Source organism: Calliphora vicina, chromosome 3 (genome assembly GCF_958450345.1).
Source record: "Calliphora vicina chromosome 3, idCalVici1.1, whole genome shotgun sequence".
Lineage (NCBI taxonomy): Eukaryota > Metazoa > Arthropoda > Insecta > Diptera > Calliphoridae > Calliphora > Calliphora vicina.
The window spans coordinates 117,394,304-117,422,176 of NC_088782.1; the positions used below are offsets into that span (position 1 = coordinate 117,394,304).

General features: G+C 35.1%; 6 protein-coding genes across 6 annotated transcripts in view; 1 reads left to right on the forward strand and 5 right to left on the reverse strand.

Annotated features, from left to right (window-relative positions):
• Positions 1 to 1,812: 1,812 nt before the first annotated feature.
• LOC135955703 (uncharacterized) lies at positions 1,813 to 2,484 on the reverse strand. Its single transcript, XM_065506060.1, has 3 exons — positions 2,413 to 2,484; positions 2,028 to 2,360; positions 1,813 to 1,968 (listed from the first exon to the last, which is right to left on the reverse strand). The coding sequence occupies exons 1-3, from the start codon at positions 2,482 to 2,484 to the stop codon at positions 1,813 to 1,815; spliced, it is 561 nt and encodes a 186-aa protein (XP_065362132.1).
• A 4,075-nt stretch (positions 2,485 to 6,559) lies between these two features.
• Positions 6,560 to 7,245, forward strand: LOC135955704 (uncharacterized). Its single transcript, XM_065506062.1, has 3 exons — positions 6,560 to 6,631; positions 6,691 to 7,020; positions 7,090 to 7,245. The coding sequence occupies exons 1-3, from the start codon at positions 6,560 to 6,562 to the stop codon at positions 7,243 to 7,245; spliced, it is 558 nt and encodes a 185-aa protein (XP_065362134.1).
• Positions 7,246 to 7,494: 249 nt separating this feature from the next.
• On the reverse strand, positions 7,495 to 8,094 carry LOC135955705 (uncharacterized). Its single transcript, XM_065506063.1, has 2 exons — positions 8,020 to 8,094; positions 7,495 to 7,965 (listed from the first exon to the last, which is right to left on the reverse strand). Exons 1-2 carry the CDS (start codon positions 8,092 to 8,094, stop codon positions 7,495 to 7,497), a joined length of 546 nt encoding a protein of 181 aa, XP_065362135.1.
• A 723-nt stretch (positions 8,095 to 8,817) lies between these two features.
• Positions 8,818 to 10,458, reverse strand: LOC135955706 (uncharacterized). The gene is made up of 2 exons (XM_065506064.1): positions 10,396 to 10,458; positions 8,818 to 9,294 (listed from the first exon to the last, which is right to left on the reverse strand). The coding sequence occupies exons 1-2, from the start codon at positions 10,456 to 10,458 to the stop codon at positions 8,818 to 8,820; spliced, it is 540 nt and encodes a 179-aa protein (XP_065362136.1).
• LOC135955983 (alanine--glyoxylate aminotransferase 2, mitochondrial) overlaps positions 10,316 to 27,873 on the reverse strand; it is a 382,980-nt gene continuing 365,422 nt past the window's right edge. The window contains exon 6 of the mRNA XM_065506434.1: positions 10,316 to 10,326. The gene's annotated coding sequence lies outside the window, so the exon portion shown is untranslated. The remainder of the gene's footprint in view (positions 10,327 to 27,873) is intronic.
• LOC135955707 (uncharacterized) lies at positions 15,957 to 16,565 on the reverse strand. The gene is made up of 2 exons (XM_065506065.1): positions 16,494 to 16,565; positions 15,957 to 16,436 (listed from the first exon to the last, which is right to left on the reverse strand). The coding sequence occupies exons 1-2, from the start codon at positions 16,563 to 16,565 to the stop codon at positions 15,963 to 15,965; spliced, it is 546 nt and encodes a 181-aa protein (XP_065362137.1). The 3' UTR covers positions 15,957 to 15,962.

Sequence of the window (27,873 nt, forward strand, 5' to 3'; positions counted from 1 at the left end):
CTAATGATGGACCGATCGTAACAAAATTTGGTGACATGAATTTTATTTATATAAAACTTATTTGGAGCGCAATTTGTGGAGATACATTTATAAATTAAACATTTATGACCGATAAAGTCCAATTTCGGAAGGACATTTGTATGGGGGCTAGGTGAAATAATAAACGGATTTCAGCCAGTTTCAATAGGCATGGTCCTTGGGCCGAAAAAATAATATGTACCAAATTTGATCGAAATATCTTCAAAATTGCGATCTGTACTCTGTGCACAAGGTTTATATGCACAGCCAGCCGACCAGCCAGCCAGACGGAGAATAAAAGTATAGTTCAATTCTCACATTTTGGTAACTAACTATAATCCCCTATTTTTAACACTAACCTCACTCAGATACATATCAGCTAACTTTAATGTCGATAAGTGAAATAATTTAAAATGTTAAAAAAGTACCATTAGGAGAAAACTAAAAATTTCCCTTTTCCTCCTTGAACACCCCTCAAGTTTGAAATTTAAAAATATTCCATTTTGCAAAAATTGTTTATGCTACAGACATGTCTCAAACGATTACAATCTGTGTAAATGTGCCCAAGAATAAATATGTTTTAAAAAAAGTACCAAATTGTTTATCCGGATTTGGCCCAATATACACCTTGTCACTCGAGTTCCAAATAATACCCTGTTAGTTAATTTTTGTATGAATCCAGGAAACAATGTTAAAAAATTATAAAAATTGGCTTAATAATTTGCAATAAAATATATTTTCCCGATTTTATCCCCTTTTTGGTACCCTTTTTATCCCCATTGCGGTGGTAAAATTTTATTCAAATAAATTTCTGTATAGTAAAATAGGAGCTCATATTAAAATATTCGTATGTCTATGTCAAATTATAGAAAAAAAATATTTTATGAAAAAGTACCAAAAATAAACACAATTTTTATCCCTTAAGGGTTCGAATTTCCAAAAAGTACCAAACTTATGTTTTTAATTTTTTTATAAGTAAAGAATACGATTTACAGTTTGTTTCTATGTTTATTGGTTTAAAAGATACATAGGTTGCCAAAAAAAGTACCAAAATACAGTTTTTACCCGTTTTCTACCCTAAAAGGTTCGAATTTCGAAAAAGTACGAAACACCTGTCAGCTTATTTTTTAAATGGAGTAATATGTAATTTTAAGTTTTTTACCGAATTTACCCGTTTTACCCGGCCAACCAGCCAAATCAACACCAAAGCGAAATATCCATGGTAGTGCTCCATAACAGGGAACCTTTACCAAAGCATTTGCCAAAAAAACGCCCAGAATATGCGCCAGATATGAAACTGTAATATTCCATCATGAGAACACTCGGCGACATGTTGCAATACCTGTTAAAAACTATTTAGAGTGAAGCGGTTGTGAAGTTTTGCATCGTCCGACTACTATTTGTTGTGGTCGAAGCAGAACACTCTCTCTGGGATACGCTTCACTTTGGAACAGAGTATCCGCTATGAGCCAGATTGATATGTTATTGACCTCAAAAGATGAGCAGTTCTTTTGGAGCGGAATCCAAAAGTTGCCAAAAAGATAAAAAAAGTCATAGCTAACTATAGCCAATACTTTGAATAAATTATTATTATATTGTGCAAATGTTTCAAAATAAAATCAAAAAAAATTTAAAAAATCACACGCCTTACATTCACACATCCATATTCTTGTTTCTACCTCAGATAACCTGAAAGCGAATTTCAATTGATGAATGTTCACTTACAATCCAAATAAAAATTGATTAATAAATAAAAACATCAATTCAGCAGTTCTCAATATCTACTATTCCATTTTATTTAATATCCACATACATGGTACAATTAGCAATAGAATCCTTTGAAAATCCATCACGAAAATAGGTATTTATAACAGCACGATAACGTCCCAAAGGTATAAAGTTGGGTATGTTTAACTTTTCAGGCTTCAAATTTATAAAGCTATAATTGGCCTAAAACAAATAAAATACATACTATAACAAAAACTCTTTTACAAAACTAACTCTCCTACCTTTCTAATCGGACAATTTCTCGGTAAATCACCATATTTCCATACATTATTGATCCAACTGAAAACGAAATTATTCAACTGGCTGCTCGATTTACCCAAAATATTGCAAACATTTATATCATATTGAAAGAGATTGCGATACGTGTTATCCTTGCGATTTTTAACGCCCAACATTATTTCAGCCCAGGGATCGGCAGGGAAATCCACAGCCAAATTAAGGGTTATATTCACCGTTATGCGATTTGAAGCCACAACTATAAAATGATCTTGTATATAACTGGGATTATAACTGAGCTCATTTTTGAGGAAGTACACCAGCCGGGGACCCTTTTGCTGAAAGAAAAACATGTCAAAGGGATTTAAATAAATGAAGTATTTTAATTACCTTGGCTCCCTTGCAGGAGATTAAGATTAATGCTAGGATTATTAGTAATGCGAATTTATTTCCTGAACTCATTTAGTTGTTTCTTGACCCTTGCTTAGAAACTTGTTTTTTAAAACACATGCTATAAATTTGTTTATTATTGTACTCAATGGAAATCAATTTAGAAAACATATCATTATTAAGTCATTAGTGTTAGAATTAGATAATATCAGACACAGTGGTATACATGATTAATTTGATCATCAATTTTAAAAGTTTCATTAACCAATTTTTCGTTCAAGTTCTGTTCTAGTTCAGTTCTAGTTCAGTTCTAGTTCAGTTCTAGTTCAGTTCTAGTTCAGTTCTAGTTCAGTTCTAGTTCAGTTCTAGTTCAGTTCTAGTTCAGTTCTAGTTCAGTTCTAGTTCAGTTCTAGTTCAGTTCTAGTTCAGTTCTAGTTCAGTTCTAGTTCAGTTCTAGTTCAGTTCTAGTTCAGTTCTAGTTCAGTTCTAGTTCAGTTCTAGTTCAGTTCTAGTTCAGTTCTAGTTCAGTTCTAGTTCAGTTCTAGTTCAGTTCTAGTTCAGTTCTAGTTCAGTTCTAGTTCAGTTCTAGTTCAGTTCTAGTTCAGTTCTAGTTCAGTTCTAGTTCAGTTCTAGTTCAGTTCTAGTTCAGTTCTAGTTCAGTTCTAGTTCAGTTCTAGTTCAGTTCTAGTTCAGTTCTAGTTCAGTTCTAGTTCAGTTCTAGTTCAGTTCTAGTTCAGTTCTAGTTCAGTTCTAGTTCAGTTCTAGTTCAGTTCTAGTTCAGTTCTAGTTCAGTTCTAGTTCAGTTCTAGTTCAAGTTCAGTTCTAGTTCAGTTCTAGTTCAGTTCTAGTTCAGTTCTAGTTCAGTTCTAGTTCAGTTCTAGTTCAGTTCTAGTTCAGTTCTAGTTCAGTTCTAGTTCAGTTCTAGTTCAGTTCTAGTTCAGTTCTAGTTCAGTTCTAGTTCAGTTCTAGTTCAGTTCTAGTTCAGTTCTAGTTCAGTTCTAGTTCAGTTCTAGTTCAGTTCTAGTTCAGTTCTAGTTCAGTTCTAGTTCAGTTCTAGTTCAGTTCTAGTTCAGTTCTAGTTCAGTTCTAGTTCAGTTCTAGTTCAGTTCTAGTTCAGTTCTAGTTCAGTTCTAGTTCAGTTCTAGTTCAGTTCTAGTTCAGTTCTAGTTCAGTTCTAGTTCAGTTCTAGTTCAGTTCTAGTTCAGTTCTAGTTCAGTTCTAGTTCAGTTCTAGTTCAGTTCTAGTTCAGTTCTAGTTCAGTTCTAGTTCAGTTCTAGTTCAGTTCTAGTTCAGTTCTAGTTCAGTTCTAGTTCAGTTCTAGTTCAGTTCTAGTTCAGTTCTAGTTCAGTTCTAGTTCAGTTCTAGTTCAAGTTCAGTTCTAGTTCAGTTCTAGTTCAGTTCTAGTTCAGTTCTAGTTCAGTTCTAGTTCAGTTCTAGTTCAGTTCTAGTTCAGTTCTAGTTCAGTTCTAGTTCAGTTCTAGTTCAGTTCTAGTTCAGTTCTAGTTCAGTTCTAGTTCAGTTCTAGTTCAGTTCTAGTTCAGTTCTAGTTCAGTTCTAGTTCAGTTCTAGTTCAGTTCTAGTTCAGTTCTAGTTCAGTTCTAGTTCAGTTCTAGTTCAGTTCTAGTTCAGTTCTAGTTCAGTTCTAGTTCAGTTCTAGTTCAGTTCTAGTTCAGTTCTAGTTCAGTTCTAGTTCAGTTCTAGTTCAGTTCTAGTTCAGTTCTAGTTCAGTTCTAGTTCAGTTCTAGTTCAGTTCTAGTTCAGTTCTAGTTCAGTTCTAGTTCAGTTCTAGTTCAGTTCTAGTTCAGTTCTAGTTCAGTTCTAGTTCAGTTCTAGTTCAGTTCTAGTTCAGTTCTAGTTCAGTTCTAGTTCAGTTCTAGTTCAGTTCTAGTTCAGTTCTAGTTCAGTTCTAGTTCAGTTCTAGTTCAGTTCTAGTTCAGTTCTAGTTCAGTTCTAGTTCAGTTCTAGTTCAGTTCTAGTTCAGTTCTAGTTCAGTTCTAGTTCAGTTCTAGTTCAGTTCTAGTTCAGTTCTAGTTCAGTTCTAGTTCAGTTCTAGTTCAGTTCTAGTTCAGTTCTAGTTCAGTTCTAGTTCAGTTCTAGTTCAGTTCTAGTTCAGTTCTAGTTCAGTTCTAGTTCAGTTCTAGTTCAGTTCTAGTTCAGTTCTAGTTCAGTTCTAGTTCAGTTCTAGTTCAGTTCTAGTTCAGTTCTAGTTCAGTTCTAGTTCAGTTCTAGTTCAGTTCTAGTTCAGTTCTAGTTCAGTTCTAGTTCAGTTCTAGTTCAGTTCTAGTTCAGTTCTAGTTCAGTTCTAGTTCAGTTCTAGTTCAGTTCTAGTTCAGTTCTAGTTCAGTTCTAGTTCAGTTCTAGTTCAGTTCTAGTTCAGTTCTAGTTCAGTTCTAGTTCAGTTCTAGTTCAGTTCTAGTTCAGTTCTAGTTCAGTTCTAGTTCAGTTCTAGTTCAGTTCTAGTTCAGTTCTAGTTCAGTTCTAGTTCAGTTCTAGTTCAGTTCTAGTTCAGTTCTAGTTCAGTTCTAGTTCAGTTCTAGTTCAGTTCTAGTTCAGTTCTAGTTCAGTTCTAGTTCAGTTCTAGTTCAGTTCTAGTTCAGTTCTAGTGTTCAGTTCTAGTTCAGTTCTAGTTCAGTTCTAGTTCAGTTCTAGTTCAGTTCTAGTTCAGTTCTAGTTCAGTTCTAGTTCAGTTCTAGTTCAGTTCTAGTTCAGTTCTAGTTCAGTTCTAGTGTTCAGTTCTAGTTCAGTTCTAGTTCAGTTCTAGTTCAGTTCTAGTGTTCAGTTCTAGTTCAGTTCTAGTTCAGTTCTAGTTCAGTTCTAGTTCAGTTCTAGTGTTCAGTTCTAGTTCAGTTCTAGTTCAGTTCTAGTTCAGTTCTAGTGTTCAGTTCTAGTTCAGTTCTAGTTCAGTTCTAGTTCAGTTCTAGTGTTCAGTTCTAGTTCAGTTCTAGTTCAGTTCTAGTTCAGTTCTAGTGTTCAGTTCTAGTTCAGTTCTAGTTCAGTTCTAGTTCAGTTCTAGTTCAGTTCTAGTTCAGTTCTAGTTCAGTTCTAGTTCAGTTCTAGTTCAGTTCTAGTTCAGTTCTAGTTCAGTTCTAGTTCAGTTCTAGTTCAGTTCTAGTTCAGTTCTAGTTCAGTTCTAGTTCAGTTCTAGTTCAGTTCTAGTTCAGTTCTAGTTCAGTTCTAGTTCAGTTCTAGTTCAGTTCTAGTTCAGTTCTAGTTCAGTTCTAGTTCAGTTCTAGTTCAGTTCTAGTTCAGTTCTAGTTCAGTTCTAGTTCAGTTCTAGTTCAGTTCTAGTTCAGTTCTAGTTCAGTTCTAGTTCAGTTCTAGTTCAGTTCTAGTTCAGTTCTAGTTCAGTTCTAGTTCAGTTCTAGTTCAGTTCTAGTTCAGTTCTAGTTCAGTTCTAGTTCAGTTCTAGTTCAGTTCTAGTTCAGTTCTAGTTCAGTTCTAGTTCAGTTCTAGTTCAGTTCTAGTTCAGTTCTAGTTCAGTTCTAGTTCAGTTCTAGTTCAGTTCTAGTTCAGTTCTAGTTCAGTTCTAGTTCAGTTCTAGTTCAGTTCTAGTTCAGTTCTAGTTCAGTTCTAGTTCAGTTCTAGTTCAGTTCTAGTTCAGTTCTAGTTCAGTTCTAGTTCAGTTCTAGTTCAGTTCTAGTTCAGTTCTAGTTCAGTTCTAGTTCAGTTCTAGTTCAGTTCTAGTTCAGTTCTAGTTCAGTTCTAGTTCAGTTCCAGTTCAGTTCTAGTTCAGTTCTAGTTCAGTTCTAGTTCAGTTCTAGTTCAGTTCTAGTTCAGTTCTAGTTCAGTTCTAGTTCAGTTCTAGTTCAGTTCTAGTTCAGTTCTAGTTCAGTTCTAGTTCAGTTCTAGTTCAGTTCTAGTTCAGTTCTAGTTCAGTTCTAGTTCAGTTCTAGTTCAGTTCTAGTTCAGTTCTAGTTCAGTTCTAGTTCAGTTCTAGTTCAGTTCTAGTTCAGTTCTAGTTCAGTTCTAGTTCAGGTTCTCCTTCAGGTTCTAGTTCAAATATTTTACCACTCATTCCACTGTTATCATGATACCTCATTAAAAATCTAATGACTGTATAATAACACTTATCAAATTGTGCATAAATAAAAATAAATTTTATCTATGAGTTATTGAAATTTTTAAACTGAAGTTGAGAAAAAACTCAATGTGGTTAAGGCAAGAAATTTTAATAATTCTAATAATTACTATTACAATAACTTGTTGTAATGGGGCCAAGGTACTTAAACAAACTATTGATATATAACATTTAATACTAATACGAATTAAATCAAACAGAAAGCCCCCAAAGTTGTTTACTACATCTCCTCCAAAGTCGATTTTAATCCTCAATATTTGCAAGATCACCATCTAACAATCGCATCCAATCGTCAAACTGCTAATATTGTATTAAATGTTGCTAAGAATTTTGTTAACGATCCGTGGGCTGGCATAGTGGTGACATTTCAAAATCTTAAAACTAATGCAAATCGTGTTCTGTTTCGGTATGACATCAATGTTTGTAGTATACTCGGCAAACAGGGTTCCCAAATTAACAATTTTGTGTCGGGTTGGGTAAACAATTTTTTGAAATTTGGTGATTTACCGAGAAGTTGTCCGGTGAAGAAGGTAAGTAATTTTAAGAATTGTCTTAAAATAATTTTATTTTATTTAAAAAATATTTATGTTTGATTTTAGGGCAATTACTCCTGGAACAATTTGAGAGCCGATAAGCTAAGTATACCCAATTTTATAACGAATGGCCACTATCTTATTAACATAGATACTTATTTTCGCTATGGAGGTTCTAAGGATTCTATAGCTAATTTAACAGTACTTGTAGAATTGAAATAAAACTAAACTATAAATAGATTTTAATGTTTGTTATTGAACTGATTTTATGATAACTAGAACTGAACTAGAACTGAACTAGAACTGAACTAGAACTGAACTAGAACTGAACTAGAACTGAACTAGAACTGAACTAGAACTGAACTAGAACTGAACTAGAACTGAACTAGAACTAAGCTAAAATATTAATTTATTATTTTAAATACAAACCAAAATTACATAACATTTTCTTTATTTCAAATAATTTTTCCTTTAAGTAACAGTTATTTCCAAATCTACAGCCAAAACAAAATCTTCCTCCTTACTTTTATATTTACCATAAAAACCATAACCCTTTATACGATAATCCCCTGCATACAAATATGTAGGTATCAAAACCGGATCCAATTTCCAACCATTCAAATAATAATGCCCACTATACACTGGACAATTTTGCATAAAGTTACCATATTTCAAAAAGCTGCGAAACCATTTTTTAAATATCGTATTCTTAAAGGAAATTACCATATTGCAGATATCCAAAGTATAAGAGAAGAGAGTCTGATAGTGTTTAGAGCCCTCCAAACGTATCTGGAACTCAATGTGTCCCTTGAAACCATTGTCTATGAGTTTTATGATATTTATGTCCACATAAACGGAATTATTTTCCAGATAGGTGGTGAAATTTGAAAAGTAATTGGGACTCCAGCGATAGTCTAAGTTGCAAAATTTAACCTCACGTGTCTGTAGGATTAAAGGATATTAAATACAGTTGTATTGTTTGGCTTTAAAACTTACCGCTTTAGCAGGATTTATGTAAATTATTAATAATATTAAACATGTTTTTGTTAATTGTATTCCCATTAGGGACATGTTGTTTGTTTAATTTTTCAACTTTTCTAATGGTTTTTAAACTGATTTATATTTGATTTTCTAACTCAATTCAAAATCTATTAGTAGAATTATAATGCTTGTTATTAAGCTAATTAGAGTGTTTATTTATTGTGTTATTTTATAAATAGATAATTATTCAAATTTGTAGTTCATTAGTATACTAGCTGTTTTAGTTTTCCTTAATTATGTATTAAAATTGCAGTGCAAAGATTTCATTTCGATAACCATTATTTGATTCATTCAATTGTGAACACATTTTAGAGAAAGCTTTTGGTGAAAAGTTTCTTTCTAAAAGAAAGAGCTTTCTAGAAAGCTTCATTGTGAAAAAAAGCTTTTTTAGTAAAAATTTCAAAAATGAGCTTTTAAAAAGAGATTTTTTTTCAAAAAAGCTTTTTTTTTCAAAAAATTTGTTCTTTTGATTTCTTAGATTTTGGGAAGTCTTTTTGTAAAAAAATATTTTTTTAGATGAATTAAAGTTTTTTTAAACAATACTTTTCTATGAAATAAAGCCTGTTTACCAAAAAAAGCTTTTCTATGAAATAAAGCTTTTTTTACCAAAAAAAAGCATTTTTATGAAAAAGCTTTTTGTGTGAAGCTATCTTTTTTATTAAAAAAACACCACAATATAGACGAATTCAGATATTTTTAATACAATCTTTTATTTAATATAAACATTAAAAGCAATATTCCCTTAACCTGCCCTCACTCATCCACCAAATCAATATCCATATCTATTTCCACCATAAAATCTTCATCCTTTCCCTTAAATTTACCATAAAACGTATAACTCTTCAAACGATAACTGCCAGCATACAAATAAGTGGGAACCAAATCTCCCTCCAATTTCCATCCATCCAAATAATAGTGGCCACTATAAATAGGACAGTTTTGCATAAAATTTCCCGCCTTCAACAGGCTACGAAACCATTTCTTAAAGATGGTGTTCTTAAAAGAAATCACCACACTGCAAATGTCCAAATTATAAGTGAATAAAGTCTGATAGGATTTAGAGCCGGTCAGGCGGATTTGCACTTCTATGTGGGACTTGAAACCAGCGTGAAGAGGCTTCAAAACATCTATGTTGGCGTTGAGGCTATTATTTTGTATAAGAAAGGTGAAATTTGAAAAATACTTGGAATTCCAACGGGTTTTGGCGTGGCGAAAGTGAGCGCAGTGGGTCTAAAAGATTAATAATGGTTTAAAAATATTGTTAGAATATCTAAGTAGTTAAAGAACATACCGCCGTCTGTCCCAAGTCCGTGGCAAATAACAGGATTGTTAAAAATATTAATGTAGCTTTGGCCCAAATTTGGCACATGTTGTTGATGCGATGTTTGATTTAATTGTTTGAAAAGTTTTTTGTGTTGTTGCTTCATCTGTCATAAAATATTTCAGTGAATTGTGTTTATTAGAATTAAGGTCATTAGTAATTATTTTTTGGGGGATAATTAGCAGCTATAATTAGGCCCCTAGCCTATGAGCTTGCTAAATTAGCAAAAGCTTAAACTACTGCACGTCTGCTGAAATATATTTTATAAATGTAAAAATTAATGTGTGTCTGTTTATTTATTTGTGCCTTCCTCTTGAAATTTTTACTCCTCTATATCTGCAATGAACAATAGGTTTCTTTTTATTTTAAAATTTCTAGGGGGAGTGGCACCTCCTATAAAAGTAAATAATTAATATGGAATACCTGGTACTACCAATAAACCAACCCCACTCATGGGAGGAAACAGTCGATATATCGAAAGCTTGGATATCAGGCGACACTTGGAACTTGGTTTCGCAAAGAAGGGAACTCAATCTGCAATTAAACAACAACAACACTTTGAGATTAGTAGTGCAGTAGTAGTACAAGGTTAGGTTTGGTTTCCAGGCAGCCTCGAAGTGAAGACAGGAAAAATGAGCAGCTCACATGGGTCCATTCAATAGGTACCTTTGTGTTACCTGAAAGTAGTTAGATCAAGAAAGATGGTTAGAGAGAAATGAAAAGAGAGGGGATAGTCAGATGTGATAAAGAGATTGAAAAGTGAAGAGGAAGAAGATCCGAAAAAGATAGGATGGGAGATTATCACTTCCGCTTCAGTGAATTAGATCACTCTGTGGATATCCCCGAGTCTGGTCTGATTATCTAATTACTATTCCTTGTTTAGGCACTAATGAACTCTAGTCTCATATTCGAGAGCACAGAAAGACTATTTAGGGAACGATGTCCCAGAAACCTTAAGCGCAGATTTCCTTATGCCGGACAGTGACAGAGAAGATCAAAAATGTTCTCACCTTCCTCCTCGTTTTGAGAACTTCTACAGAAGTCGTTGTAGGGCAAGCCAAGTCACCACGCATGGTTGCCAAACGTTCAGTGTCCGTTAATGACCGCCACTACACCACTCAGTTGTGAGCGTGTCATGCCAAGAAGATATGTTGTCCGTCCACGATTCAGTCGGGGCCATATCGTTCTTGTTGTAGTACATGTCGGTTCACAACCCCATCTTATCTGAGCGAGCTCATAGTGGAAGTTACTAATATGAAGCTTACATTTGGAAAACGGAATCCCACATAGGAAGTCTATGTCTCCATCGGGCAGCATGGTGCCTTTTTTCGCCAAATCATCAGCAACATAGTTGACAGTAATATATCCGTATCTACTTGATTACGACTGCTGAATGTCTCGCCAACCTGTTTAAGGATGCTGGGTATTCCTGGACCAAATTAGATGTTGTGTAAACACCTGTTAAAGTTTTATTGCTTCCTGACTGTCAGTATATATACGAATAACACTGCCTGATATATTGTTATAACTGAGCCAGTTAGCCGCTAGATGGCTGATATTTCAGCCTAAATAATGTTACATTCATTTGAAATTCTAAAATATAGCCTAGTTTCGAATTCCTGAATGTAAACACCTACGCCAATTCGATCTCCTTTCCTAAAACCGTTTCCATTTTGTCCCGTTGTATCATGTAAAGTTCCGTCCATTACTTCCGTGTTGTACGGAAATGAGAAACCGAAGTTCCTCGTCATAAAAGGCCTAGAAATGCAGTAATCGATATTATTCACGCCCCAATCGCGTTCAGCTTAATGGCCGAGGTGAATGCCATTTTTTATCCATTAGATCCGCAAGGATCCAGTTCAATATAGTAAAGAGAGACTTTGTTTCGGTCGTTCTTAGAGCTCCTGTTATCAGGATTGATATTCTTCTTAAAACATTCTCGAATAGCATACAAGTTGAGCATTTGTATAGTGCCTTCTACCAGACAGAGACTCCATAGAGGTTTTAGTTGACATCAGTACAAACTACTGGAAAAACAAGTAAAATGACCTGCAAGTAGAGACAAAAGAAAGTTCCTAGAACGGTTTGCAATGTCGACAGAAGAAGCAGCTATCCAGAACAATATGAGGAAACTACACCACACAATAACTCACCAATCGAAAGTATAAAAGGAGCCAACTAGAGGATGATCGCAATGGTTTACTATTAACAAACAATGATGCACAGAAGAACATCTCGAAGAAATTAGTAACGTCACCACAGATTACTGAGGACAACGAAATTGAAAACAACAGCCCTGCAGAAAATGTCCTAAGAATATCAAGCAGCCAGTATAAGCCAGTGAGAGAAAGGAGGCTATAGGAAAGTTAAGAAATATAAGGGCAGCAGGCGAAGATGGAATACCAGCAGAAATTTATCGGGTTGGCAACGAAACCATCAGCCTGGTGGGAGGTAAGGCTACCTCCAACTTGGAAGAATGCCATCATGGAATACTCCCCAGTACCTACTGTTCGTAGATTTCAAGAAAGCCATCGTTAAAATCAGACGGACTGCCAAATGGAAATATTGAGAGGAAAATGAGTACCCCAGAACTATGTACGAGGATGCAGAACTATCAGTTCTTCACAACGGGAATATCAGTCAACCATTTCACACAAATGCTGGAATAAAACCAGGAAAACCCTATCGCCTCTGCTATTCACTATAGCACTGGATAACATCATGAGCGAATTCTCTTCAGAGAGAAGAGGAATCGCATGAAGCCTCTCACGCCAACTCGACTATTTGGATTATGCGGATGATATCTGCCTACTCTAGCACAAGATCTCCAACATGGAAGCAAAAGTAGAAGATTTGGAGTCTCTTCAGAGAGAAGAGGAATCGCATGGAGTCGCTCACGTCAACTCGAGGATTAGGATTATGCGGATGATATCTGTCTACTCTCACACAAGATCTCCAACATGGAAGCAAAAGTAGAAGATTAGCACTCAATGTTGGTCTTGAGATAAATATGAACAAAACCAAAGCTATGAGAATTAACAACGTTAGCACCGATAACATCATGCTACCAGGCCAACCAGTTGAATACGTGGAAAGCTTCTGCTGTCAACGAATGGCGGCGCTAAAACAGACGTAAATAACAGGCCCAATAAAGCGAGAGCGGCATTCGGAAGACTACAGACAGTATGGAGAAACTCAGAAATACCCAGGCGAATAAAGCATTATATATTCAAAGCATGTGTAAAGTCTACTCTGTTGGACGGAAGTGAAACTTGGTTGCTATCGAACACACTCAAGCAAAAGCTACAGGTATTCATCAGCAAATACCCCAGAATCACAACATTAGCTACTTGGATCTTTAGAACCTTACCCAGTAGGGAAAATCATCGTAGACATGTTTTTTATCAAAGTCAATTGATGACAAGATGAGCGACAATGTCTTAAGTGTTGACGAAAAGTTGAGCGATATTTTTTTCTTCTTCTTGGACCAGCAATCAGGGGATGATCCCTATTCATGCAAAGCATTGTGTTGGAACTAGGAAAATAGGTTATGGGAGGGAGCAAAGAAGGACTAGTCTTTGTGAACATTCGATTTGAACTTTCCTACATTGAAAATGATAGGAAACACTTCAGCGGGAAGTTTGTTCCACATAAGTACGGTCAAAGAACGAATTTCCCTATAGTGTGCGGTCCACTGGCCAATCGACCACAAAATGGATGTGTTCTTGATGAAAAACGTGTACTACGTAAAAATCTTCGGGTATCAGGAACAAGTTGCCTAATTTCATCAGAACACATTCCATTGCAGTACCGATAGAACAGTGAAACACAGCTCACATTGCCACGGTGCTCCAGCGAATCAATAGAGTTGAACACCCTACTGCCACCAATAATCACCTTTGCCCTCTCCTGTACGCGGTCGAGTAGCTTCAAAATAGACTTTGAAGCACCGACCCATACATGGGAGTTGTATTCCATTTTCGGTCGGATATAGGTGGTGTAAATAGTGAAGAGATCAGATGGAGTGAAGTAATTTCTACACCGTTTAAAAAATCAAGATACTTGAATGCTTCTTTCGACACTTGAAAAATGTGTTTAGACCAGCGGACATCACATTGTATTTTCATGCTCAGAACATCAAGAGCGTCTGATTCCACAATATTTACACCATCCATTAATACGGATGAAGTAACATAGTATGTCGTTCGTTTTGGTGTCAACATGCAAGACTGAGTATAGAGAGCTTTGAAAGCGACCCCATTCAGAGATTGTCACAAGGTCCCGATTATGGGAATCATTCATGTTTTGCCTCAATCTCCGACAGGCTTGTTGACTAACTGAATGAATATGAATAGAAAATGTTGCTGTCATCTTCAATAGAATAGATAGGGTGGGAAGTTGGACGTAGAAAGTCATTTAGAAAAATAAGGAATATAGTAGGAGAAAGAACGTTGCCTTACGATTTGTCCTGGCTGTCCATCATATCGACAAATATACATTGTCATGCATCTATCATTGAGGACTGGGTTACCAATGAGGAACCCATACTAATACAAATAAAACCTTCCATAGAATGTAAACATTTAATTCCGAATATCTGACTATAATCGTAAAAGTATTTAAACTTTGTTCGAATTAATTACTTATCGCTATACGAAGTTGCCACGCCCATTATTCCGGATCGGCATAATGGGCGTGGCAACTACCAGACAAACTAATTAGTTATTTTCGAATATCTGTGGAATTTTAGTTGCGAAAGTTTTCGAACTTTATACGAATCAATTCCTTATGACTGCATAATGGAAGGGATCGGAAGAGGGATCGGAAGTGGCTGTAGTACCTCCATTACAAAGGAAAAGTGGCACAATTTTGAATCTAATTGAGATCCCTATTCATGCAAAGCATTGTGTTGGAACTAGGAAAATAGGTTATGGGAGGGAGCAAAGAAGGACTAGTCTTTGTGGACATTGAAATTTTTTTTTGTAAGACCAAAAATTAACTTATCTAAACAAAATAATATAGTTCGGAATAAATGTGGATCAAATTCTTAATAATATTTGCAATCCTATTAAAATCTTGATATAAATTTTAGTTTTAGAAACTCAATGAATATGTAATAAAATCTTTATTTATTAACGAAACTCAATGAAATTTTTAATCTTTTTTATGTTTGTCATTCTAAATAGCAGGGTGTAAAAAAACTTGTCAAAAGGTCAAAGGCAATCCCGCCATTCCTAAAAATTGGAGCGAAAATCTCAAAAATTTTATTTTTTACAATTTTGCCTATAGGGTCCACATTTCCGTTAGGGCTGGGAAAATACTTTGACCATAAATAGGGAACACATCAAGGTTTCCAAAGCTGTTTTTTGTTTTCTATTGCCGGCTTTGGGATTTTAGAACATGTGGCCCAAAGTTGAATTTTTGATAAAAAAATAGGTCAAATTCCGAAGGGCATAGGGGCGACATATTCTAAGACTAGCACGTGCTATTTATATCAAAATGTTCTGCGTAGAGATAGCTTTCAGATAAATATCAAATTATTGTATGTTCTTAAAGAAACTTTTTTTTTAATTAAAAAAGAGTTAAGTCACCTTTTCGCCCAAAAAAACAGCAAAAATCAATTATTTTTTGAATATTTAAATTGAAAATCGTTTAGTTTTGGATCCATAATCGATATTGCTCCGAAATCTTTTGCATGTTATTCGTAGTTTAGTTGTCTAACTAATAAAAAAATTCGAGTCCATTCGGTTCTAAAGTACAACCCATTTTTTTAAAAAAAGCGGACCAAGGTATGGCAAAATTTTAAAATTTCTATTTTGAAATGCCTATAACTCGAAAAGTATAAGAGATAAATAGCACAAGCAAGCATGCTTTTTCAAGACCTAGTCGAGCGCTTTCCAAAAATATAAAAATCTTTCAAAGCGGATAGGAAACAAAAAAAGTTGCACGTGTTTAAAAATTTTACATATCGAAGGTACCCTACTTTGAATCCCCATAGCGCCGCCCCTGGATTATTTGTATAGCGCATTTTAATATCTTAAACTCGAATACTCCTTGGCTATGTCCACGTCAAATTTTATCCCGATCGGACCAGCCGTTTAGAAATGCCAGATTAATTTCCAAAAAAATTTGATTCTGCTCCACTGTGCCATGTACGATCTTGGAGTATCGCGCGTCTCCATGAATTCTTTGGCCAACCAAGGCTTTTTGACCCTCAAGGGTTCCACTTTAGCTCTTTTTATACTTTCAGGATTCTTTCTGATAGTATGGCCGAAATATTTTAACAATTCAGTTTTATTCCGATTCGGTTACATAGAAAATTTCAGGAGACTTGGTTTTTTAGAACAAAAAAACTCCACCTGAATCGATTCATAATCAATAGAGATCAAATAAATGGCAAATTTATTACAGAAATTCCTTTGAAAATTCCATGTAGACAGCAGTCTAGTATACTATTCTTCCTTGGCCTTTTGTATTTCTTATAAAGACCCTCATTCATTTTAAGTTTTAATAAATTCAAACATTCTTCTTTAAATCACATTCTTTATTAACACTATTTCCCCCATCTTCCTTCAATTTAATTCTCCACTATTACCGCATCCGTGGTCAATTCCAATATAAAATTATCCTTATTCTGCAATTTGCCCACATAACCATAACCCTTTAAACGATAATCACCCGGATACAAATAGGTGGGTATTAATGAAGATTCCATGCGCCAAGCATTCAAATAATAATGACCCTCATGTATGGGACAATTTTGCATAAAATTACTATGTTTCAGCAGACTTTTAAACCATCGCTTGAATAAGGTGTCCTTGTAGGAAATCACCATGCTGCAGACATCAATAGTATAGCCAAATAATGTCTGATAGGTTTTCGAATTGGCCAGACGTATCTGAAAATCCACATTGGATTTGAGGCCAGACACTAAAGGTCTTATAAGATCAGCCTCGGTATATAAGCTATCGTTCAAGGTGTACAAGGTAAAGTTGGAAAAGTATTTGGGATTGTAACGGCTGCTGCAGCTAAGGAATTTTAAACTGCGGGCCTATGAAGGAAAAGGGAATTTAAGATAATTGAATTATATCTATAACAATATACAGACCTTTATATTTGTAGGTTGTTGAAGAAATACAATTATGATTAATATTGCTACGGAGCTATTAAATGTTGGCATGTTGTGGCCATTTTACTGCAAAGTGTTTAGTGATTTCCAGCTAATATAATGCGGTTAATTTTTTGTAAAATATTTGGCAAATTATTTTAATTGAATTTTAATTGTTAATTAAAATTTGTGTTATTTATTTGTGTCTACCAGTTATTTCCGAACAAAGTTCAATTAATTTATTAACAAAATTGTTTATATTTAAACAATTTCGAAGGAATTTTATCGTTATGCAAATGTTTGCATATCAAATTGAGTTTTCAATATTTTAAAATCATGAAGGTCATTGTGCCCGAAGTGCTTTTTTGGCGTCAACTTAAATAGTTTACTTTAAACATCAATTACACAGGTCAACAAATAATAAAACAAATTTTGAAGCAATAAACCGCTATTGGTTTTGTACTGGTAACACCTATTCAGCTTTTAATTTTTTTTCTTACTTGCAGTTTTGGATCTACCTCCATTTATCAATATTGCCTGTCATAAGTAAATTCCTGTGCCAGTTTCGTAATCTTATAAGTACATTTCTAAAAATAAATAAATTGATTTTATTAGCTATATGTCATAAAAATTTATTTAAAGTCTATGCCATTTATAGCTATGACATTTTCCCATCATTCTCGCAACGTTTGTATTCCGAACCAAAACAACTGATAATTTTTTGAGGCCAAGGACGAATCAAGCCAATTTCGGATACTCTGTTCCAAAGTAAAGAGGCAGCGTTCTGCATCAATCGAAATAAATAGTATTAGAGCGTGACAAGGTCTGGGCTAAACTTCCCAACAGCTTCATTCTTAATGTTCCCAAGTTTTGGCGGCCAAAAGTTCTCGCAGTTTGGAATTATACACCTAGAGAAAATATATAAACATTTTTACATGATTTTTTAACAATATTATTGATTTTGTCATTGTGTCTGTAACATATCGATGTAACAAACGATCGTGATCGTAGAAGCAAAAAGTATATATATTCCGGGTACTGATAAGATTCCAAGACGATCTTGCCCGTATGTCTGTCTCTTGAAAATACGATAGAGCCCAATCGAAAGGAGACAGCTGGCAAACATTTTTCGAATTTATGCAGAGTATATTTGGAGTCCAACAATTTACTTAATGACCGCCAGTATGGCTTTCATAGAGGAGACTTGCTAGCCTTTCTATCGGAAGAATGGTGTTGTTCCTTTCATCGTTTTGATGAAAGTAAAGTAGTGGCTGTAGATATTTCCAAGGCGATCGATAGAGTGTATTATGGTGCAGAGATCGCACTTATGAGTTGTTATAAATGGGATATCATCAAAGCAGTTCAAGATAAATTCAGGGATACCTCAAAGCTTCGTTCTTTCTCCTACTCTATGTGTTAGTTTGCTAAACGACCTTCTATGTCAAACTTCCAACCCTATCTATTATTTTGCAGATGACAGCCACATTTGCCATTCGTATTCATTCAGTTATACATTAAGCCCGTCGGAGATTGAGGCAAAACATGAATGATTCCCTTAATCGGAACCTTCTGACAATCTCTGAATTGGGGATTTCAATGCTAGCAAGACTCAAAAACGAACTACAAACCATGTCGTATCTTCTGTATTTATTGGTGGTGTCAATATTCTGGAATCAGTCGCTCTTGATGTTGTGATGTCCGCACATTTTTCAAGTGTCGAAAGAAAGAAGAAATCCTTTTGATCTTCTCACCATTTACACCACCTATATCCGACCGAAAATGGAATACAATTACCATGGGTCGGTGCTTCATAGTCTATTTTATAGATTCTCGACCACGTGTAGTAGAGGGCGAAGGTGATTATTGGTGATAGCAGGGTATCTAACTCTATTGATTCGCTGGAGCACCGACGCAATGTGGGCTACGTTTCACTGTTATATCACTACGACAATCGAATGTGTTCTGATGAAATTAGGGAACTTGTTCCTGATACACCCAGATTTTTACATACATCAAGAACACTTCCCATTGTGATCGATTGGCCAGTGGACCGCTCAGCACACTACCGCGAAAAGTTCGTTCTTCAGCCGTGCTGTTCGTATGTGGAACAAACTTCCCGCTAAAGTGTTTCCTGTCATTTTCAATGTAGGAAGGTTCAAATCGAATGTTAACAAACACTACTCCCTCATTTCTCCCTCCCAAAAACCTATTTACCTGGCTGGTCCAAGAAGAAAAAAAAGAAAAACTATTCTTACCAACTATTGTGAGGATCGGTCCATAATTGATGCTACCCCCCGTTCACATTCTGCGAGCGCAATTTGAAAGCATGATCACCTCACAAGCGATTTGATCTCTTTGGACCTTTTTTGTGGGATTTTCCTAAGTCTTAGGCCTAGGCAAATAAGCCACAAACCACAGCAGCCCTCAAGGCCATCACAAACCATGTCATGGCCACCTAGGCAGATATTGCAATATGTTTTTTTTCCTTATATAGCGGCATCGATAGGACTTTCAAACGAATATTATTTAAATTTCTTTTTATTTAAATTTTAAAATAGGAAGCACCTAAAGATCCTTCAGAATCAAGGATTAGCAAGGAACGTTTACTTAAAATTGCATTCAAATATTTATCGTTTACAAAAGTTTTCTTAAAATTAAACCACTAAAAGAATGTTCCAAAAATGTGTTTCTCTTTATTCCAAAAATATTCCAATTTACGCCATAAGACTCACATCTAATTCAAGGGACACCACAAATTCTTCTTCCTTGCTGCCATATTTACCATAAAAACCATAACCCTTTACACGATAATCTCCGGCATACAAATACGCCGGCACCAAATCCCTATCCAATTTCCAGCCATTCAAATAATAATGACCTTTATGGACCGGACAGTTTTGCATAAAATTTCCATATTTTAAAAAGCTGCGAAACCATCTCTTAAACAAGGTATCCTTTAAACTAACCACCATATTGCAGATATCCAAAGTATAGGCAAAGAGAGTCTGATATGATTTGGAACCCTTCAAACGTATTTGAAATTCTATGTGACCTTTGTAGCCATTATGTAGGAGTTTTATGCTGTTCATGTCCAGATACATGGAATTGTTGAGCAGGTAAGTGGAGAAATTTGAGAAGTAATGAGGATTCCAGCGATTTTCAACACTGCGGAATTCTATGTGACGTAACTGAAATAAAGGAAATTGTTTTGAGAAAAGTTTTAAGTTTTTTAAATTTTAAATACTTACCGCTTTACAGGCTTTTGTTTCATAAACTAGAATTATTAGGAATATTATAATTAGTTTGGCCCATAATTGTGGCATTTTCTAATGGGTTTTACAAGCACAACTAAATAGGTTTGTAGTTTAAATGTGTATTAATAATTTGTTGTGGTTTATTTAGAAAACTATTGATGGTATTGTAATGTAATTAAGCTAATTATTGAGTTTAAATATTAAATATGTAATAAAAAATTTCCATAGATTTGACATAAATATAAATAAGTTAATAGATGTAGATTGTATAAAAATCCCAACCCATCTACTTAACATACATATTTCGATGATATTATATTTGCCTGATATAGGGTCAATTATGGACCGATCCTCGGTAGAAAGATATTTTTTTTCTTGGACCAGCACTAAGGAGAAGAGTTCTCCCTACTCATGCAAAGCATTGTCTTGGAACTAGAAAAATAGGTTATGGGAGGGAGGAAAGAGGCAGTAGTGTTGCTGGTCATTCTATTTTATCGGTGCTCCAGCGAATCAGTAGAGTTGGATACCCTACTGTCATCAATAATAACCTTCGCTCTCTCCTGTACACAGTCAGGAAGCTCCATTTTCCAATGTGGTTAGACCAGCGGAAATCACATTGTATTCTCATGACCTGAACATCAAGAGCGCTTGATTGCAGAATATTTACACCACCCATAAATAGAGATGAAACGGCATGGTCTGTAGTTTGTTTTTGTGTCAACAAGCAACACTGAATCTTGCTAGCGAACCCCCTTCAACAGGTCCGGATTAAGGGGATCATTCATAGTTAGCCTCATTCTCCCAATCTCCGACAGGCTTTGTCTATAACTGAATGCATATGAATGGCAAATATTGTTGTCATCTGCAATAGAACAGATAGGGTTGGAAGTTTGACGTAGAAGGTGCTTTAGAAAAAAAGCATTAGAGAAGGTGAAAGAACGAAGCCTTGTCGTACCCCTGAATTTATCTTGAACTCGTTTGATGATATCCCATCTATAACAACTCGTATAGTGCAATGTATGAGAAAGCTCGATTTAGAGTCGGTTTTAGCTCGATAAGAAGCCTAGCAAGTCTCCTGCAGAGCGTCCTTTAGGAAAGCCTTACTGGAGGTTGTTATGTAAATTGTTGGACTCCAAATATTCAACCAGATGATAGTTTCCCATACTATCCATAACATTGGAAAGTGCAGAACAAATTGCTATTGGACGTTAATTTCCAGGGTTATTATTCTGTCCGTTTTAGGAATTGGCGTGAGATTAGCAACCTTCCAACATACATGCTGATTGAAATGATTGACTGATATTGTACAATTTCAATACCAAACAAACTTTATCAACGCAGAGTAATTGTAGAAAATTTTGAGCCAGCTAGCTCAGTTCGTTTGGGCGTTATCGTGTTCTCAACAGACAGACAGACATACGGACGGACGGACATAACTAGAATCTTATGAGGACCCAGGATACTTTTTGGAAGTCAATATTTTAACCTATTTTGAAACATGATAGCTTAGGTTAGGTTAACACGGCAACCTGTTAACCTAATTCAAAGATTTCCATCATATTTACAGCTCACCTATGTCAATTTTATTGTTCCCTTTGTGTTACCAGAAGATAGAAGAAGATAAAGAAGTGAAGAGAGCAAGATCTAAAAGAAGAGGGAGGGTGATATGTTAGATAGGAATAGAATTTGTAAAGAAATTATAGGTAGAAGTTAAGGTTTCAGATATACTAGAGGAGAGAAAGAATTTGAAGAGCGATAACCATCATGTGACGGATTCTAAATCAATCAGTGGTGCTATTTGCATGTCCGGCATTACTAGCCACCTGCTTTTCCTTTGTCTTACCTGAATATAGAAGAAAATAAAGAAGTGAAGAGAGCAAGATGTAACAGAAGAGGGAGGGTGATAAGTTAAATAAGAATAGAATTTATAAAGAAATTATAGGTAGAAGTTAAGGTTTCAGAGATACTAAAGGAGAGAAAGAATTTGAAGAGACGGATTGTGGGCCAATCAGTAGTGCTTCTTGCATGTCCGGTCTTAATAACACCCTAGTTTTCCTATGCTCTTAATTCTTTCCCCGATAATTCGGAGAGGTTGCAAAAGGAGCGTATTAGTTTGCCTATGCTCTTAATTCTTTCCCCGATAATTCGGAGAGATTGCTAAAGGAGCGTTTAGCTTGATGTTGTATAAACACCTATCAGACATTTAATTACAGATTTACTGTCAGTATATATACGAATATTCCTAACAGATATTCTGTAGTATCTGTGCCGGCTGGCCGCTCTCGTTATGTCCTGAAGAATACTATGTACTTACATTTGTGAGTCATTTGTGGACATCTTTATCTTAAATTCAGGAATGGAGACACCTCCGCCCACTCTTTCCCCTTTTTTGGACACAGCCGTATTTATGGATAGTCCCATTATTCCAAGGGAAAGGCCAGAATCTAGTTTCCTACTGGATGGGATAGCAAAAGTTATGTTTCTCAACATAAAGGATCTAGGAGTGCAGTAATCAATTCAGTAGTTTAAAAAGCGACTTTGTCGGGGTAGTACCCAATGCTCCTGTTATCAAAATTGCCATACTTCTTAATATCCTTTCAAAGAGTCCCTGTCCATTGCCAAGCACCAGTATCGATTTAGTCTAATACCCCATCGCGTGCCTTTGGCCCTCCTGCAGCCGCATAATACCTTTTGATGCTCTTGCCGCAGTATTGAGTTTTCAGGATAATTTCCTGTCCAGAATTATGCCCAAGTATTTTTCGCTATCCAAGAGCGTCAATTCAATGCCGTTCAGCCGGGGTAGCTGAAAGTTAGGAATCATAATCTTCATTGAAAACAGTACATGTTCAGTTTTGCTTCAAATTTATACTCAATTAAGTATTGATACTCCCTTGCCTAATAAATTGTCCTCGAAAAAAGGTTTAATTCTCTTCAAAAAAAAACTCTTCCTAAAAATTATGAACTCTCATTAGTTTAACAAATGTCTTTCAAAAAAATTAAAAATATTTTTGTTTGATTTCTGACCCCCACCAAAAAAATAACAAAATAACGCGCGTATTTAATTGTAAAAAATTAACGAAGCGTATGACAGGGAACAAAAAACAAGTGTAACGTAACGACATAATCACCCACTATAATTGGCCAATCAATTCAGGCATTGTAAACATTTATAACGTTAACTGTGGTGATTTTTTACTACGGCCAAACACTAGTTACAGCGACAGCTTACCAAACACCCAACTAACTACCCAGCCATTTAACCCTCCTGCATATAAAGGCAGTAACACATCACATTTATGAATGAAAGGGGTCAAATAGAAACTTAAATCGTATGTGAAGACCAGTGAAATGTCTGGTTGAAAGCAATTAAGATTGAAAACAGTTTTTGGATGTTGAAATGAACATTTTTCATAGATGTCACCAAAAAGTCAGCACTTTTTAAAGCTTTAAATCTTTCTGTTTTAAATCAAATTGCTAGCTGCCCTTAGAAACCCTGATGAGACAATCTTCAACATTTTGCTGGGATTTTATCAAAATATCTACCAAACTCCCGCACTGTTTCCGTGTTCATTAACAAACTGCATGATTTGTATTTCACAGCCTCAAAAATTGATGTGTAAGAAGTTTTTTTTTCCGAACTTTTTTCCTCCAACTACATATTAGACACACAATTTTCAAATCCTTTTATTTTATGTTTTATGCCACACATTTTTCTCAACATTTAATTTGTTGAGAAAAAAAGAAAACAAAAAGTACAAAACGACACAAAAAAAAAACAAAAAACATATTGTTGCAATAAGACCAACTTTTTAAAATAACTTTTGTTGGCTGTCTATTTTGTCATGTCGTTTTCCTTTACTTTATAAACCACCAAGCTGTCGCCTTTTGTTTCCAAAAAAAAAAAAAAAAATAAAATGAAAAAAATTACAAGCCTTCAGAAAAGTTTTGTCTCTTCATTATTCCAACATCATCATCTTCTTCTTCATTGTCGTCATCGTTGGAACTCTCAGTTGTGGTAACTTTGCATTTTATAGACTTCTTTTGCTGCTGATTCAGAAATAAAAGACAAATTTTTACACTTCTTTTATGTTTCCTGGTGTGGATTTTTTGGGAAACTGTTTAACAACAAATTTTTTCATTTCTTTTTTTTTTGGTAACTTAAACTAACAAGTCATTTGTTTTTTCTCTCTGTAGTTAGAATTATTCCTTGTAATGAAAATTCTAAAAAATAAACTTTTTGGATTTTGGATTTTTTTCCTGCATTTTCATCTAGCTGTATGATGTAACAAGTTTTGCAACTTCCGCATATGATTATCTCCAGAAAACACAAAGAATATAAGTGAGAAAAGGGAAGGTATACTAACTGATAAAATAAAGGGAAAAACCCTGTTCTAGTTCTGTTCTAGTTATAGTTCTGTTCTAGTTCTGTTCTAGTTCTGTTCTAGTTCTGTTCTATTTCTGTTCTATTTCTGTTCTAGTTCTGTTCTAGTTCTGTTCTAGTTCTGTTCTAGTTCTGTTCTAGTTCTGTTCTAGTTCTGTTCTAGTTCTGTTCTAGTTCTGTTCTAGTTCTGTTCTAGTTCTGTTCTAGTTCTGTTCTAGTTCTGTTCTAGTTCTGTTCTAGTTCTGTTCTAGTTCTGTTCTAGTTCTGTTCTAGTTCTGTTCTAGTTCTGTTCTAGTTCTGTTCTAGTTCTGTTCTAGTTCTGTTCTAGTTCTGTTCTAGTTCTGTTCTAGTTCTGTTCTAGTTCTGTTCTAGTTCTGTTCTAGTTCTGTTCTAGTTCTGTTCTAGTTCTGTTCTAGTTCTGTTCTAGTTCTGTTCTAGTTCTGTTCTAGTTCTGTTCTAGTTCTGTTCTAGTTCTGTTCTAGTTCTGTTCTAGTTCTGTTCTAGTTCTGTTCTAGTTCTGTTCTAGTTCTGTTCTAGTTCTGTTCTAGTTCTGTTCTAGTTCTGTTCTAGTTCTGTTCTAGTTCTGTTCTAGTTCTGTTCTAGTTCTGTTCTAGTTCTGTTCTAGTTCTGTTCTAGTTCTGTTCTAGTTCTGTTCTAGTTCTGTTCTAGTTCTGTTCTAGTTCTGTTCTAGTTCTGTTCTAGTTCTGTTCTAGTTCTGTTCTAGTTCTGTTCTAGTTCTGTTCTAGTTCTGTTCTAGTTCTGTTCTAGTTCTGTTCTAGTTCTGTTCTAGTTCTGTTCTAGTTCTGTTCTAGTTCTGTTCTAGTTCTGTTCTAGTTCTGTTCTAGTTCTGTTCTAGTTCTGTTCTAGTTCTGTTCTAGTTCTGTTCTAGTTCTGTTCTAGTTCTGTTCTAGTTCTGTTCTAGTTCTGTTCTAGTTCTGTTCTAGTTCTGTTCTAGTTCTGTTCTAGTTCTGTTCTAGTTCTGTTCTAGTTCTGTTCTAGTTCTGTTCTAGTTCTGTTCTAGTTCTGTTCTAGTTCTGTTCTAGTTCTGTTCTAGTTCTGTTCTAGTTCTGTTCTAGTTCTGTTCTAGTTCTGTTCTAGTTCTGTTCTAGTTCTGTTCTAGTTCTGTTCTAGTTCTGTTCTAGTTCTGTTCTAGTTCTGTTCTAGTTCTGTTCTAGTTCTGTTCTAGTTCTGTTCTAGTTCTGTTCTAGTTCTGTTCTAGTTCTGTTCTAGTTCTGTTCTAGTTCTGTTCTAGTTCTGTTCTAGTTCTGTTCTAGTTCTGTTCTAGTTCTGTTCTAGTTCTGTTCTAGTTCTGTTCTAGTTCTGTTCTAGTTCTGTTCTAGTTCTGTTCTAGTTCTGTTCTATTTCTGTTCTAGTTCTGTTCTAGTTCTGTTCTAGTTCTGTTCTAGTTCTGTTCTAGTTCTGTTCTAGTTCTGTTCTAGTTCTGTTCTAGTTCTGTTCTAGTTCTGTTCTAGTTCTGTTCTAGTTCTGTTCTAGTTCTGTTCTAGTTCTGTTCTAGTTCTGTTCTAGTTCTGTTCTAGTTCTGTTCTAGTTCTGTTCTAGTTCTGTTCTAGTTCTGTTCTAGTTCTGTTCTAGTTCTGTTCTAGTTCTGTTCTAGTTCTGTTCTAGTTCTGTTCTAGTTCTGTTCTAGTTCTGTTCTAGTTCTGTTCTAGTTCTGTTCTAGTTCTGTTCTAGTTCTGTTCTAGTTCTGTTCTAGTTCTGTTCTAGTTCTGTTCTAGTTCTGTTCTAGTTCTGTTCTAGTTCTGTTCTAGTTCTGTTCTAGTTCTGTTCTAGTTCTGTTCTAGTTCTGTTCTAGTTCTGTTCTAGTTCTGTTCTAGTTCTGTTCTAGTTCTGTTCTAGTTCTGTTCTAGTTCTGTTCTAGTTCTGTTCTAGTTCTGTTCTAGTTCTGTTCTAGTTCTGTTCTAGTTCTGTTCTAGTTCTGTTCTAGTTCTGTTCTAGTTCTGTTCTAGTTCTGTTCTAGTTCTGTTCTAGTTCTGTTCTAGTTCTGTTCTAGTTCTGTTCTAGTTCTGTTCTAGTTCTGTTCTAGTTCTGTTCTAGTTCTGTTCTAGTTCTGTTCTAGTTCTGTTCTAGTTCTGTTCTAGTTCTGTTCTAGTTCTGTTCTAGTTCTGTTCTAGTTCTGTTCTAGTTCTGTTCTAGTTCTGTTCTAGTTCTGTTCTAGTTCTGTTCTAGTTCTGTTCTAGTTCTGTTCTAGTTCTGTTCTAGTTCTGTTCTAGTTCTGTTCTAGTTCTGTTCTAGTTCTGTTCTAGTTCTGTTCTAGTTCTGTTCTAGTTCTGTTCTAGTTCTGTTCTAGTTCTGTTCTAGTTCTGTTCTAGTTCTGTTCTAGTTCTGTTCTAGTTCTGTTCTAGTTCTGTTCTAGTTCTGTTCTAGTTCTGTTCTAGTTCTGTTCTAGTTCTGTTCTAGTTCTGTTCTAGTTCTGTTCTAGTTCTGTTCTAGTTCTGTTCTAGTTCTGTTCTAGTTCTGTTCTAGTTCTGTTCTAGTTCTGTTCTAGTTCTGTTCTAGTTCTGTTCTAGTTCTGTTCTAGTTCTGTTCTAGTTCTGTTCTAGTTCTGTTCTAGTTCTGTTCTAGTTCTGTTCTAGTTCTGTTCTAGTTATGTTCTAGTTCTGTTCTAGTTCTGTTCTAGTTCTGTTCTAGTTCTGTTCTAGTTCTGTTCTAGTTATGTTCTAGTTCTGTTCTAGTTCTGTTCTAGTTCTGTTCTAGTTATGTTCTAGTTCTGTTCAAGTTATGTTCTAGTTCTGTCCAATATCAACCAATTTTCTTTCCCTCCATATTTAAAATGTACAATTTCCATTTTATTTCCGCCCTTTAGCTGCCATTTAATTTTAAATGTTCTTTTTTTCCTAAACCCATTCAGTGTATCCAATCTTAACTGCCTTTATAAATTTCACCTGAAACAAATAATCATAATTTTAAATGTCTCTCGACTATTTATTTGAGTGGCTGACGATGATGATGATGAGGCCGATATTTTGTATCGAGTTAAATGACAATTTTCAAAAAGGTTATCAAATGTTATGGCATGCTTTGCTAATGCTGTCACTAGTGCTACAGCCACTGTGTTGCTACCACCACTTCATACAACATAAACTGGTCATGATGGTGATGAAGATGTTGCTGCTATTTGTATGATACTTATTGCTGACGATATACCGACATGCACACACTCTGATGTACATCGTACACCCATAGTACTATATATTGAATGGCTGTCACAGACAATGTAACGCTATATTAATCTTCAATAATGATGAATACTGAATCAGCATTTTAAACGAACCAATGAACAACAATTAATTTGTAACAAAAATTTTGTTTAATTCTCCTTTCTCATGCTTGTTTTTCCAGCTTGAATGATGGGAAACCATTGAATCCTCGACGCTATATTGCTGCATGTGATAGACAGACACACTTTGTTATAGAGAGATGTGAGAGTAGCTTTCTGTTGATGTAGTAGAGTGAGGTGTTGTTGCTTCCTTATATATAAATTTAATGGGTTAAAAGGCAGTGTATATAAAAAAAATACATAAGAGTAGAAAAAATCAAAAGTAAATCTTAATTAAGGAGTGAGATCGAAAAATTCTTAACACACGTTTTTCATTACATTTTTTAACCCAAGTATTATTTGAATTTTTTTTTGATCAAGTTACCTTTGAAAAACATGTCAGTTATTATGTGTAATGTCAATTATATTAATTTTTTTGTTAATCTGATTAAAATGAGTGACCAGAAA

What these genes read in the sequence shown, in the direction of transcription:
- LOC135955703 (XM_065506060.1), bottom strand. Translation starts at nt 2,484, where the DNA reads ATGAGTTCAGGAAATAAATTCGCATTACTAATAATCCTAGCATTAATC. An exon ending in TCTCCTGCAAGGGAGCCAAG is followed by an intron (nt 2,361 to 2,412) that starts GTAATTAAAATA and finishes TTTTTCTTTCAG; the next exon opens with CAAAAGGGTCCCCGGCTGGT. An exon ending in GAAATTGTCCGATTAGAAAG is followed by an intron (nt 1,969 to 2,027) that starts GTAGGAGAGTTA and finishes TATTTGTTTTAG; the next exon opens with GCCAATTATAGCTTTATAAA.
- LOC135955704 (XM_065506062.1), top strand. Translation starts at nt 6,560, where the DNA reads ATGTGGTTAAGGCAAGAAATTTTAATAATTCTAATAATTACTATTACA. An exon ending in CTTGTTGTAATGGGGCCAAG is followed by an intron (nt 6,632 to 6,690) that starts GTACTTAAACAA and finishes TAAATCAAACAG; the next exon opens with AAAGCCCCCAAAGTTGTTTA. An exon ending in GAAGTTGTCCGGTGAAGAAG is followed by an intron (nt 7,021 to 7,089) that starts GTAAGTAATTTT and finishes GTTTGATTTTAG; the next exon opens with GGCAATTACTCCTGGAACAA.
- LOC135955705 (XM_065506063.1), bottom strand. Translation starts at nt 8,094, where the DNA reads ATGTCCCTAATGGGAATACAATTAACAAAAACATGTTTAATATTATTA. An exon ending in ACATAAATCCTGCTAAAGCG is followed by an intron (nt 7,966 to 8,019) that starts GTAAGTTTTAAA and finishes TTAATCCTACAG; the next exon opens with ACACGTGAGGTTAAATTTTG.
- LOC135955706 (XM_065506064.1), bottom strand. Translation starts at nt 10,458, where the DNA reads ATGCGTGGTGACTTGGCTTGCCCTACAACGACTTCTGTAGAAGTTCTC. An exon ending in TTCTCAAAACGAGGAGGAAG is followed by an intron (nt 9,295 to 10,395) that starts GTGAGAACATTT and finishes TTAATCTTTTAG; the next exon opens with ACCCACTGCGCTCACTTTCG.
- LOC135955707 (XM_065506065.1), bottom strand. Translation starts at nt 16,565, where the DNA reads ATGCCAACATTTAATAGCTCCGTAGCAATATTAATCATAATTGTATTT. An exon ending in AACAACCTACAAATATAAAG is followed by an intron (nt 16,437 to 16,493) that starts GTCTGTATATTG and finishes TTTCCTTCATAG; the next exon opens with GCCCGCAGTTTAAAATTCCT.